Source organism: Meleagris gallopavo, chromosome Z, assembly GCF_905368555.1.
Source record: "Meleagris gallopavo chromosome Z, MGAL_WU_HG_1.1, whole genome shotgun sequence".
Classification (NCBI taxonomy): Eukaryota; Metazoa; Chordata; class Aves; order Galliformes; family Phasianidae; genus Meleagris; species Meleagris gallopavo.
In genome coordinates, this window is record NC_139435.1 from 51,208,255 (window position 1) to 51,221,065 (window position 12,811).

The 12,811-nt window shown below is 36.2% G+C and overlaps 1 protein-coding gene across 1 annotated transcript in view; it reads right to left on the reverse strand.

The window, feature by feature from the left end:
• ELL2 (elongation factor for RNA polymerase II 2) overlaps nt 1-12,811 on the reverse strand; it is a 49,144-nt gene that overhangs the window by 6,375 nt on the left and 29,958 nt on the right. The window contains exons 4-9 of the mRNA XM_085212992.1: nt 12,509-12,672; nt 9,763-10,022; nt 6,999-7,123; nt 6,599-6,692; nt 4,667-5,228; nt 2,397-2,466 (exon numbers count right to left, since the gene is read on the reverse strand). Of these exons, the coding sequence (XP_085069118.1) occupies nt 2,397-2,466; nt 4,667-5,228; nt 6,599-6,692; nt 6,999-7,123; nt 9,763-10,022; nt 12,509-12,672 (1,275 nt within the window). The remainder of the gene's footprint in view (nt 1-2,396; nt 2,467-4,666; nt 5,229-6,598; nt 6,693-6,998; nt 7,124-9,762; nt 10,023-12,508; nt 12,673-12,811) is intronic.

Consider the following 12,811-nt stretch of genomic DNA (forward strand, 5'->3'; position numbering starts at 1 on the left):
AGACAAAGATCTGCCATTATTAAAAACTGAGGCAAAAGGTCATTAAATGCTTCTACTTTTTCTTAAGCCCTTTTGTTGATGATTTGTTGGTCACCTGTATCAACTATCAGTACAGTGTTTTCCTTTGATCCCCCTTTGCTCTTGACATACCTGAAAAAGTCCTTTTTGTTGTCCAACACCACAGTGGCCAGCATCAATTCAAGTTGAGATTTTGCTTTTCCTGTTTTCTCCCTGCTGCAGATGTAAATGAAGCTCTGTACTCTCCCCATAAATCCTGACTTTGCTGCTTGAGATTCTATGTTTTCTGCCCTAATTCTATGAGAGCTTCTCTGTTTAGCCAGGTCTGTCTTCTGCTCTGCTTGCTTGCCTTGCAGCAGAATGGAATTGAGTGATTCTGGACTTTCAAGAGTTGATTCCAAGAAAGTGACCAGCACCCACGAGAGACTCTTCAGAGCAAATTACTAGAGGACACTGCTAACTAGCTGCCTGAGTAGCTCCAGGTTTGCTTTCTTAAAATAGAGAGTGTTGACCTTTTTTTCCTTATGCCAAAAATTATGAAGTCAACTATTTCATGATCGCTATGTCAAAGACAGCTACCTACAGTCACCTCTCTCTATTCTCAACCAACAGATCCGGGAGGTTGCCCTTCCGAGTTTACTCACTAAATATTTGTGATAGGAAATTGTCTTCAACATGCTTTAGTATTATACTAATGAATTATGTAGTATTTGGAGGCAGAAAGAAGAGCTAAAACAAACTATCAAAATCCTTTAAACTGGATCAACCGCAGGTTTGTTCCAGGGTTCAATCTTTTATTCAAGACAAGATGAGATGCCCGAAGCAGATCTATGTAAGTTATTTCCAGTAAGCTGTAGCTAACATGTAGATTATCTGTACAATTATTTGAAAGGTTGCTCCTTTCACAAAGAATTCTCCACTGAAGTGTTTACACCCAATCAGAACTTAAACAACTTGACGAAATCTTACACTATCTTTTTCCCTTTTTAGCAAAGTTTAGAGGCACCCAACTGAAATATCAGACTACATAAAACAGTTGTATATCTCTCTATGTGAGGACAAAAGATTTCAAGACATCTTAGAAAGCTCAGTATCACTGCTTTCAGCTTACATGGGAAGCAGACATCAAAGAACTGAATCTATTTTAACCCAGGAAAGGTTTGGAATTAAACACAGGTTTGAACTCTCAGCCTAACGCTTCAAGCACTACACTGGAGCTCTGCAAAACAAGATTTACTCTGTCTGCCCACATCATATCACTGCAATAAATAGGCAGAAGCTACTTCTCTATTTTACAATGTAAAGGATAATCCTTCTAACTGAAAATTAGTTTTATTATTCCAAAACAAAAACAATAAACTAAAAAAAAAAAGAAAAAAAAAAGAAAACAACCAAAATCAAACATTTAGCAAACTACTGATTCTACTATTATGCCATTTCAAATCCAGTTTCTTAACACCTGCCTTACTGCAATGAAGTATGAAAAATTTCTTTATATGGAAAGTAAATTTTAATTTTGGGGTATGTTAATGTGATGTGTGACTATCTGTGAAGAAGATAAAATTAAGCTTAACTGGGAATTCTTTCTTCAATTGTAAAGAGTGTAATATCCCAATCACTACAGATACACAACATTTCATATATGAGTTTAGCACATTTGTACCTATTTCACAGCTATCATTAAGAAGCTAAAATTAAAATCTGAATGTAAGTTTCTTTCTTATCTCTAGGTCTTCGGTCTATGATTCTGTTGTTAAATTGGTTGTTTTGCTGTAGCTTCCAATCATCAGTGATCATTTACATCATCTTTAGAAGTAACTTTGATGGTTAACTCCTGCTAGTTCATATATATGCACTTTGTAATGCTGGACTTTAAATTTTGCTAATTTTCCTTCACCACCTTCCCAACTTAGATGTACTAAGCAGTGAAAACAAGATCTTCATTCAAACTTTGCATACTCAGTATTTTGGCATTCAGCTCTCCTTTTGTCTAAAAAGAAAGCAGCACACACTCTCATGTCTTTTTATTTTGGTCTTCAAGAAGAATTAAATTACATGTGTTTTTTTTTCTTTTTAAATCTGCCAAAGCATATTAAAAATTGTTCTTCACATTTTTTTCTCTCTCAAAATAATTAAAGGACAAGCTCAGATTTCAAAGCTTAAGGGTACTTAAATAAGGCAACTGGTTAACTTAAAATGTAATTTTAGAGTAATAGCAAGCTCCTTTATAGGAAATTGCCATTATAAATGAATTTGTTGTTATTCTTCAACTACATTTTGGTAGTTCTTCAATTTTGTAACTAAACTAGACTTTTTACAGGTGATTTTTCAATTGCTTCAATAAATGACAAGAGATTTTAAATTATCACTTTACTTACTTGAAGTAGTCTGGTAGTTCATTTGTTGATGAAGGAGAATCTGTGGAGGCAGTGCACGTTTTTTCAACTCCTATAGAAAAGCAGAAGTTTTGACAATTGTGATAAACAGATTTTTAATATAGCCAAACAATAAGAACCTAAGGGCTTGAAAAAAATTCTATAGAGTTCTATTCTGACAGTAAATTACTGCAAACAAGCTCTGTATATTAACAAGGCTCACATGACCTTCTCCACAGCACACAATAGTGCAGTTTAAAAAGAGGGAACGGCTAGTTTATTTCTCAGGTTCAGCATGACCAAAGCATTAACCAGAGGTCAACTTTTATTAATTCAAGACATAACGTGGCATTTGCACAGCAATTCAAGTTAAACAGCTTGAATAGCTGCACAATTAGATAGCTTGATTTATGTCAGCATTCATGTTGCAGAGGACTACAATATGTACACTACAAAGTTGAAGTTCTTTTTATGCCACATTTTCATCCTTCCTTCCCTGCCCTTTTTGGATATCCAAAGTTAGATTTAATTTCAGCACTCTTCCAGGCAGGAAAGTCAAGACCGATGTATATGGATTATGGGCACTCAGGCCTCAATAAACTGCAACAAAAAAATGTTTCTCATTAATGTAGCTATATCAAGTTTCCAAGTTATTTGCACTTGTAAATTGCTCTTTCAATGGCATTATAAAAGCCCAGTATATCCTCTAATCATTTTTAAAGAAATATTTCAAGACTCATCTACCTTTTTGATAAACAAGAACAGCTGCTTTAAGGAAAATTAAGCTGTAACTGGAATTAGTGTTTTTTTCTTGTATCTTATCAAACCTCTGCCTTAATTTCATTAGTGTTTGTTGGAAAGCTTAAAAAAAGAAACAGAAAAAAACCCTCTATTAATAATTATTATTTTACACTGCCCCTGTCGAAGCACATTATTTCTGCTAATGCTCAGCCATTTTTACAAATCTGTAAGACATCTGAGCAAAGGCAGAGGAAAAGAGTTATTTTACAATGTTCTACAGAAGCTGATTATATTTAACGTTAAAATTATAATGTTGAAAGCAGGAAGCATAGTAAAAAAGTAGAGCATAAGTCAGAACAATATCTGAGAGAAATGCAGACAGTAATGTTAACAAACACTACTTTTGTGAAGAATTTTGCTTTGAGCATTTTACTTCCAAGAGCTCAAACAATATTTGCTAAAATGGCTCAGCCCATTTAAAAGCTTCAGTGTAGGGATCAACATTAGAGTTAATACAGATTTTTATTTCCCTAGCCATTTGGAGTTATATTGCTGGAATCTGGAGAAAGATGCTCATATGTTGATAAAGTCAAAATATTTTCAAGGTAATTTCACACCACATGTGGACATGAGGCAGTACAACCAGGGCATGTGGGAAAAGACCACCTCAAAGCACTTTTTCTATGTGCAGAAGAATACTTCAAAGGGACACCCTTCATGCACTAAACATGCCCTCAAGCTGTGACAGCTAAGAGCCAAACCTGACTTTTAGCCTGCTTTAGTAGTGAGTTCTGTGGCTAAGATGGAGGTGAGCTTACAGGACTGTTAAAACCTAAACTCAAGAAAACTGTATGTCAGTTTATGTAGGTTTTAGATTTTCCATGAAAATGCAGATTGCCATGAAACTTGTATTTCAACGCATGATCAAACACATTTATGTCTGAACTGTGTGTTTCAGTAAACTACCATGCAGCACCTGTATGTCAAACTTTTCTAATTATGTGCTTTTAATGTGCAGGCTTTAAAAACAGTTGATTAAAAAATGTGCAGTAAACTTAAATAAACTGTCAGTTTAATGGAAGTCAAATAAAAAAATAAATCCATTACTTGTTTTTTTCTAGCATCTATGCTTTCCTTTTAAAGATTTACTTTTCAATAGGCACCCATGGAATATTTCCTTGTTCTAATGATTTCAGTACTGCAGAGTGAGAATTCTTAAAAATGTACTCAATTTTAGACAAGGCTCTAGCATAAAATGTTCAGTCTCTGCTTCTGAGTTGTTTGGTGGGCTTTGTTTATTTTATTTTATTTATTTAGTTTTTTAAAGACGAAGCTGGTAACTAAAATATAATGAGAGAGGAGACATCAAATTATTTCCTAATTTTTCGTTATCATAAAGTAGAGATAATGGTAAAGAACTTAGAATACAGCAAGGGAAAAAGTAGACTATTCATGTTTCTAGTCTTTGTTTTTCTAGTGTCTTTTCAGAAGGCCTATTCATGTAATAGTTATGAGAAACAGCATTTTAATACCTTCATCTGACTCCAAACCAGAGGCGCTTTTCGTCATGGCAGTCTCCTCTTTTCTAAGATCTGTTTTACTTTCAAGAAGTCCTTCATCTTTCTGCTCTCTTGTAGTGTCTTGCTTTTTGATTTGGTCCTTCTCCTTATGCTTTTTGGTCTTCTTCATGGACTTCTTGCACACCATATCCTCTTCACCTGCAGATGTGGGATGTTTCAACTGACCAGCGGCGGGTGCTGGGGTTTCCAAAGGAGTCCGAGAGGTATATTTTTCTTGCTGGTGCTTGAAGACGCTACTGCCTCTTTGGCTGATGCTATCTAGAGGCAGATCTTGCGTCCCACGCCCCTCAGGTGTGCTGGGGGAGATTGAGCTGGCAGTCTGGGGCGGATTGGAGGCAGGCGGGTGGGCGGCAGGCAGGGATGGTGGGGCGGGTGCTGCAGTGGTAAGGGTTGCCTTCTTGCTGGGGGCAGGTGGGGGTCTGCTCAAGGACGGCTGGATTCGACTGGAGAGGTGGGAGATCCTCGGCTTTTTGTTCATCAGGGGATCAATGAAGTTGAAATCCAAGAGCCGTTTCTACAAAATAAAATGGAGTAGTAGCATTCATTTGAATGGAGAACATCTAAGAACAAGCAGCTATTGAACACAGATCTACCACCTAAAGAAGAGACGACAAAGAACAGGCTGAAAAAACAGTTCTGCTGCAGCTGCCACTCCAGCTATTTTCTCCAGTTGAAACACAAGTTCGTGCTTTCCTCAACAAGCCTGCTGTGCTTTTTCTTGATTTACAAGGTGGCAGCACTTGTAAACTAAGCACTGGGCACAGTTCTGTGCCATCTAATTGTAACACACAGAGGTCCACAGCACACACACTGTGCTGCTGTTTGACAGGATGAAAATAAGGGAAGAACAGGTGTGCCCTTTCTCCACTTTTTAAACTCAAGTATCTTAACAGTGTGAAACTCCAAGTACTTTACAGTTTATCATTACACACAAGCTCTGATGTACCTAAATTTCTTTGAATTTCAGTTGTTATAAAAATACAGTTCCAAAGAAAGTGTCATACTTTTCCTTAAAGGAATACATTTCACATGGATTTTTTTAAGCCACTTCTGAAGAGTTTGTATTGTGTTTTTTTATTGATAGGAAAGCAGGATGCAAGTATCTTAAGTTTGAAAAGGCTGGGGGAAGCCCGGACCCACTGATCCAGACCTCCCTTTTACCCTGCATCATGTTGGGTGTTTAAAGATGGCAGCAAGAAAAAATATATACCTTCCATACAGCAGACTGCAACTGTAATTTCTGCTTATTCTAGCTTTTCCTAAGCATTATATTTAAGCAGCAACATAATTATGTTTGTGCATCTTTGATGCATTTTAACTACCACACCACAAAGAAACTTGAACACATGCAATCATACAACAAAATATATATACACATTTATAGTTTTCAGAATGCCTTCCTACACACCAAGATAAACAAATCAACTTTAAGATTTTAATCAGAAAGTACATGATAATAATGGGTAGCCAACAAGTTTAGCCTCTACAGATGAGCTAGCTCCTGCAAGGTCAGTGTGCTATTGATAGACAGGTGCTATGCTAACATCTCAGCTCTTCAGACACTACAGAGATAGTCTCCAGCCAAACTAGAAGTATTTACAAGATAGCAAATACAGGAATTCTCTATCTTTCAGAAGATTCTGAACATTCTGAAACACAGAAGACTAAACATGGCAGCTTTTAGGCTACACTATCATTAAGACTTAAGGTCTTTGACAGTGCAACCATCTTAAGAAAAACAAAAACATAAGCATCCATCTAGAAATACGTGCTTCAGTTTTTCATACAGCATAATACAAGTATCTGTATTACAACTTTTATTCCAATATAAAAGCAAGTTAAAGCTTAGTACATTATAAATAATTTTAAAAAGCCACAACATACCTGGGAAGGAGAAGCTGATGTAGCATCTTTACTAGAAGTTACAGGAGATCCCAAATGACTGGTGCTGGTGGTACTCTGAGATGAATTTACTTTTCTGCAAGGATTACCCACATTTCAGGTTACAAAGCAAAAGTATCCATGTCATAGTCCTTTCATTATTGGCAAAACACACAGTTTCTAAAACTGTTATTCTCTTTCTCCTACAATGCGTGACCAACCTGCTTTATTTTTGTTGCCCTTTTTTTTAAAGTTTTAATTAAAAAAAATTAAAAAATAAAAGTTTTGTTACTAGCATACATTAACCATATTATATGTTTTGTACGTGGCCCATGATAATTCCTCTTTACTCAGTGCAACCCAAGAAGTTAACTAGACACCCATGTGAGAGAACTGAACTTACCTAGAAAGTATTAACTCCAATGTCTGTTTATCAACTTCATTGTATCCAGGCCAGTCTTTCTGAATGTCTTTAAATAAATAATCCTTCAGAGTATAAGAATTATCCTTGGGATTCAAGTTGGCTACCTAGACATTTACAAAAGGGAAAAAAAAAGACAATTATACCTAAATTTAAACCACAGTAGCAATGCACAGCTAAATCAACAACGTAAATAAAATCAAACACCAGTTTTTATAGCTGAAAGACAAAGTAGTTCTCATGTAATGCGTGCTGATCCTCAGAAATGTAGTCAAATTTGGATATAAAAGTTTGGATGTAAAAAATCCCCCAAAGATGCAAGCTTCTATGAATTGTACTCTTAAGAAAAACTTTTCTCTGCATCACATATCTCTGTCTTTAAATACAGCTATGCCAGAATGAAATATGTGGAGAGATCTGAGCTGCTCCACTTCAGGATGACACCAACAATCCCTGTGCTTGACAGTGCTACACTGTGTTTGCAGAGCACAACAGATCTTGGAAAATGCTTCTTTCATCACCTCGGTGACTGCAGAAGGAGCAAGATAAGCTTTATTTGCCATCACTTGTCTTGTAAATAGAATCAATTTTCTTTTTCAAGTGACTGCGCTACAAGAAACAATACCTTTCTATTGAAAAGGCTTACTTGATAAGGAGAAATACACTTATTCGTTTAGTATAAATCGTAAGTTTTCATCCATTCCATTAATTTTAAGACACACTGACTGTTTACAGGTGGAAAAAAGCTAACTGCGGTAATACTTATCCAGATCTATTTAGGAATCAAGATGTATAGCTAACAGAGTGATGTACAGATGCATTCTTTCTCTTGCAGGCAGAGAGCTGACTGTAGCAAGATGCTATCATGAGAAAGTCCTGTGTCTCTGAAAATAAGTTGTTTTTTTTTTATCTTCCTTAAGAATAACACGAAGTATACTCAAAAAATTCAAATTGTTATCTCTAGCAAAATCTCATGACTAGTGACAACCAAAGCGCTCTTTCAGGCTTCCTACTCTGATACCTGCTCAAACTTTCAGAGAAAATCTCAGAGAAGAACAATGTCAGTCTATTTTTCTCATACAAAGTCTCATATCACCACCACTTTGTGCTGCCTTGATCATTTTCTCTCCTGTAATGCTTACTATTAAAAGGTGTGAATGTTGATGCTCAAAGAAGGAGGATTTAAATGTGCTAGTGGGTTAAGCATAGTCTATTTTTTGCTGTCTTTTCTGACACATTCTTGCACCTGAGTTTAATTTTATTGACACTGTGGCTAAATACTGCTAATCTGTGTGTTTCTCCTCTGCTTAAAAATAATTCAAAGTAAACAAAACATGGTGAATCTGTGAACTTCGTTAAAAATTGAATTAAAGCTGCATTCTAAGATAATGAAATATGCATGTGAGAACACAGTTTTGGTTCCTGACTTTAGGCTCCTAGAAAACTAATAATGAAGATAAGAAAAATGTCAACAAAGCTTTCTACAGTGTAGTGCTGCTAAATTGTTTATTTCTGAATGTAAACTAATACCTTTACACAACTCACACCACATAATAGAAAGAGACTCCAAGAAAGTCTCTAAATATTGCCAAAAATAATGGAAAAGGAAATGATTGTCATACGTTTTTTCACTGTAGTAAGCTGAGCTTCAGAAACTTAAAATACAAAAATAATTATTTATGAAGTTGATTAAATTCATATGTAAGAACATGGATCTTTAAATTACACATCTTTGAGGTAAAAAAAAAAAACAACAGCACCAATACCCTGCCATTGTTCTGGACAAATTAAACAATACTTAACTTATTTGAATGTTTAAAATTCAGTTCAGGATCAACTAAAACTGCATAAATATTGAGTTACTCACTGTAGTGGTTTTCAAAACCATTCTAAATACACAGGAAATACTCCTACTTTACATACACAATACAGTCATCAGTCTGTGAAAACAGGTAGTATTAGAAACATTATATGCTATCTTAATGAGCCTTATCAGAATTATTTCGTTAAAAAAGTAGCAGTATGTGACACACTTGAATACAGAGCTTAGAAGTCTCATCTACATCATGCAACAGGCTTACTGGTGATTTTCATGAATGTGATACAGAAATGCAATGGGAACCCAACTCAGTGGGGCACTAGAAAAGCTAGCATACAGGGAAAAAGGCTGCAAGAAAGACAAGGACAGAATCCATATGATAGCAAAGCAGTTTTTTTTTCCCCAATAGAGACTACTGTCTTTCTCATTTATTGTTTGCTAAGACTGTCAGATCACAAGAAGAGGCTATATAAAGGCCACCAACTACATGTGAAATAATAACTTAGTTCATTACTGGACTTTGCTCCACATAAGTTTGTGGCAAGAAATATTAAATACTGAGAAGAGCTACATCAAGCAATTGAGAGAAAGCATGGTCAGGTTCTCTTCATTACCTAGTTCAGCAGTTTCTTCTTAAACAGAGATAGGAAAAGAAAAGGCATTGGGACAACAGAGCTAAAAATAGTTAATTGCTGCCTGCCATCCCAGTGAAACAAAACTACCCCCCACATATCTTTTAATCTTTCCTTCCCTCACTTTGGCTTGTATTTTGAAGCACGTGCATAAAGTCAGTTGAAACACTTAAATGGTGAGAGGATTATTTAAGGTGTTTATTATTTTCTCATTTAAACATGGGAGCAACACATCCCAAAATTATGACTAAAAGAATAGCAGGAGTAAAAAAAATGCTGGCAACCATGATCTCACCTGCTGCAGGATAGCTGTAAGGGAATTCCTGTCCTTCAGGTTGACACCATCTCTCTGCAAACGAGCAAGTAACTCTGGTTTCTTGTAGGTCTTCAATGCCAGTAAGTGAATCACTCTGTCTCTATATGGTCGCTGAGAAACAGCATTGTTTGCATGAGTCCTCCGTATTGTATTTGCTGGGTTTATGGGTGTTGACCTCTTCCTTTCAGGCACAGGATCTGGAATGCTTTGTGGTGCTTTTCTTATCTGTACTCTTCTTCCTAAATTAAGAGTTTTAAAAAAAAAGTTATATGGGAGTTTGGGAGAAGACAAGGAATTTGATTTTAAAGAGATTACTAGGCCAAATAATCTGCAAGAACTAGATTTGGTTAGCATTTTAAGATCCACTGGTAATACACAGAGTAAAGATGTATTACAGAATTAAGAAATTATTCAATACAGTAGAAATCAGGTAAATCAGTTATATTGTTAGGAAGACTTCGCTGATATATTTATGTAAATGCTGATTTTATTATTTTTCCAGTTTATGATCTTAAGCACTGAATAAAATAAATCAGATTTTTTTTTAAATAATACAGTTTGAAGAAAAGGCCTTCTATATAATTAAAGTCTTCATCATTAATGCCAAAGGAGACCAAGTCTGAACAAATAATAGCACTGCTGCTTAAAGAGACTACCAACCTGACGTTCATCGCCTGACCTACTTATTTCAAAAAGTTCTCCCTTCTTATTACATATGGCCATATACATGGCATCAAGTTGGGCAGAAACAATACACAAAAAATCTAGCTGTTCTTGGAACCATGACAAAGAAGTTTCAAAGGAAAGCCTGCAGAGCATTTTGGATCAAATTCTACAAAAACACATATTTCTCAACTGGAAGAACAATGCAAGTGCTTGCAAACAGTGAATTCAGAATGTTAAAGCAACAGCAGCCAACCATTAACTTGAGTTTCCCAAGAAAAGCCCTCAACTTCTCTATTCCATTTTTAAATAACATCTGCTACGGAACAGAAAACAAACAAAAATCCTGCAACGTTCCATAAAATGTAATGGATGTGAGACAAACTATGCATTTTTCAGACGTTAACAATTCATGTTTGGTCCATGAGGGAAGCTAGTGAGTATGTGTCATAAGAACTGAAGCTCTACCTCTCTTCCAACAGCAATGCTTGGAATTCAGGAAATTTCTGTAGTCGCAGGAAAGAGAGCAGCACATAGTTGTGTTTATACACTGCTATTCCCAGGAACAGTAAAAATTTATTACCATTTTGCAGAAAAAGCCAAATCACTATAATATTTCAATTTCCAGATTTTGCCTTTCTGGTTTTCCAGAACAAACCTAACCACAAAAAGACACATGACTATGCAGCATGAACTTGCCAGTTGTGTATTAATGCATTTGATGTGCTGTGACAAGGTAAACACAGTTTAGATAAGCATCCCTGGCACTATGGATAGTGTATGTGGCATTCAAGCAAGCACCTTAACTTATGTCTCTGAATCACTTTGGAAAAATCAACTGAAAACATAACCACACATTACTGTGAGTGACAACCCCAGCTCCCAATCTGTGCTGCGTGAAGCATGCTGAAAGCCGCCCTCCATACCTCAGCAGCAATTTAACCCTGTCCTATCTTATCTTTGCCTATGCCAGCGTGAAACAGAAGCATCCACAAACACCATCATTCTCCTGCTGCTCATCTTCAGACCCCATTTATTTAACTTAAAAACATTCACTTGAAACCTGTTTAAGCAACCACCACGAAGAACATAGATGACATCCATGTAAAATGGAGCTTCTCCAAGCAGAATGTTGCAGAATGCAGCGACATGGCACATCTCACCTTGCAGCCTGGACAGTGCACATCCCAGTCCCAGTATTAACCCATTTCCAGCTCTATACCCACAACAGAGGCCACTTGCTCTTCATTTTGCAATTCTAAGAAGGTTCTGCAGACAGAGACACAGGAGCACGCAGCTTGCCATGGCAGGGGTGTCTATGTCAGCATAGTGACAAAGCCCAGCACATGCTGGCTTTTTCTGCACAGGGACTGATGTGGCCTGTCTAGCTCACTGCCATGTCAGCCCCAGCACTGCATGCTCACCAGGACTCTTATTTCCATTCTCCTTGGAGAAACAGTACTCAAAATGGTTTAATGATGCAGTCTCATCTGCACATTTTGTTCTGTGCAAAATGATGAAATCCACATGCAGATGACAGAGTTATTTTTTATGGAAAAAAAATACTGTTTTAGAGTAACAACAGCTCATCCACAGTAAAAGCATAAACAAAATCTGATTAACATATATAAAAAGCACATTTTTTCAAAGCAAGTATTTGAATTTGTGTAGGAGATGTCCTTGATGTTATTTTTTCTTTTTAATTACTTTTATAAGTATTGGTTTAACACTGTATTCTAAAGTGTTTTTACAGAACCAAAAACATTAGTTACTAAAACAGAGAAGGTATGTGTATGGGAAGATAAAACCCTGCACTTCAATGGTCAAAATTTTTACCAGCCAAGAAATATAATAATAAGGAAGGAAGAGCTGGCAGGCTTTCCAGAGGAAAAATAAAGCCAACCTTTAATGCAGCAACAGATTTTAAATCTGCAATATGATAGTGAGCCATCTAACACTGAGTCTTCTGAACACATAAACTCTGCTGACATTATGATGAAAGGACCAATTACTAAATTTGAAAACTTACAGACATCTAGTAGAAAAGGAAATACAACCATACCTAAATATGGTCCACCAGGCTTAATAACCTTTGCACTTCGATTGCGTAATTCCTCTTCTGCTTGGGTCATGCGCTCTTTGGTCATCTGATAGGAATCATTTGTTGCACATACTGTAATTTTATTCTGTATAAGTCCCAGGCTACTCAGTTGAGAGGCTCCAGAACTATAAAAACATTGAGAAAAAATGAGCCCAAGCACTATTTCAAGTCTAGAAGTATGGTTGTATAAGAAACCTAAAAACCTGCTCTGCCAAAGAAAAATGTTTTTCAGTTCTCACCACTAGGTAATATATGCTTCAAATC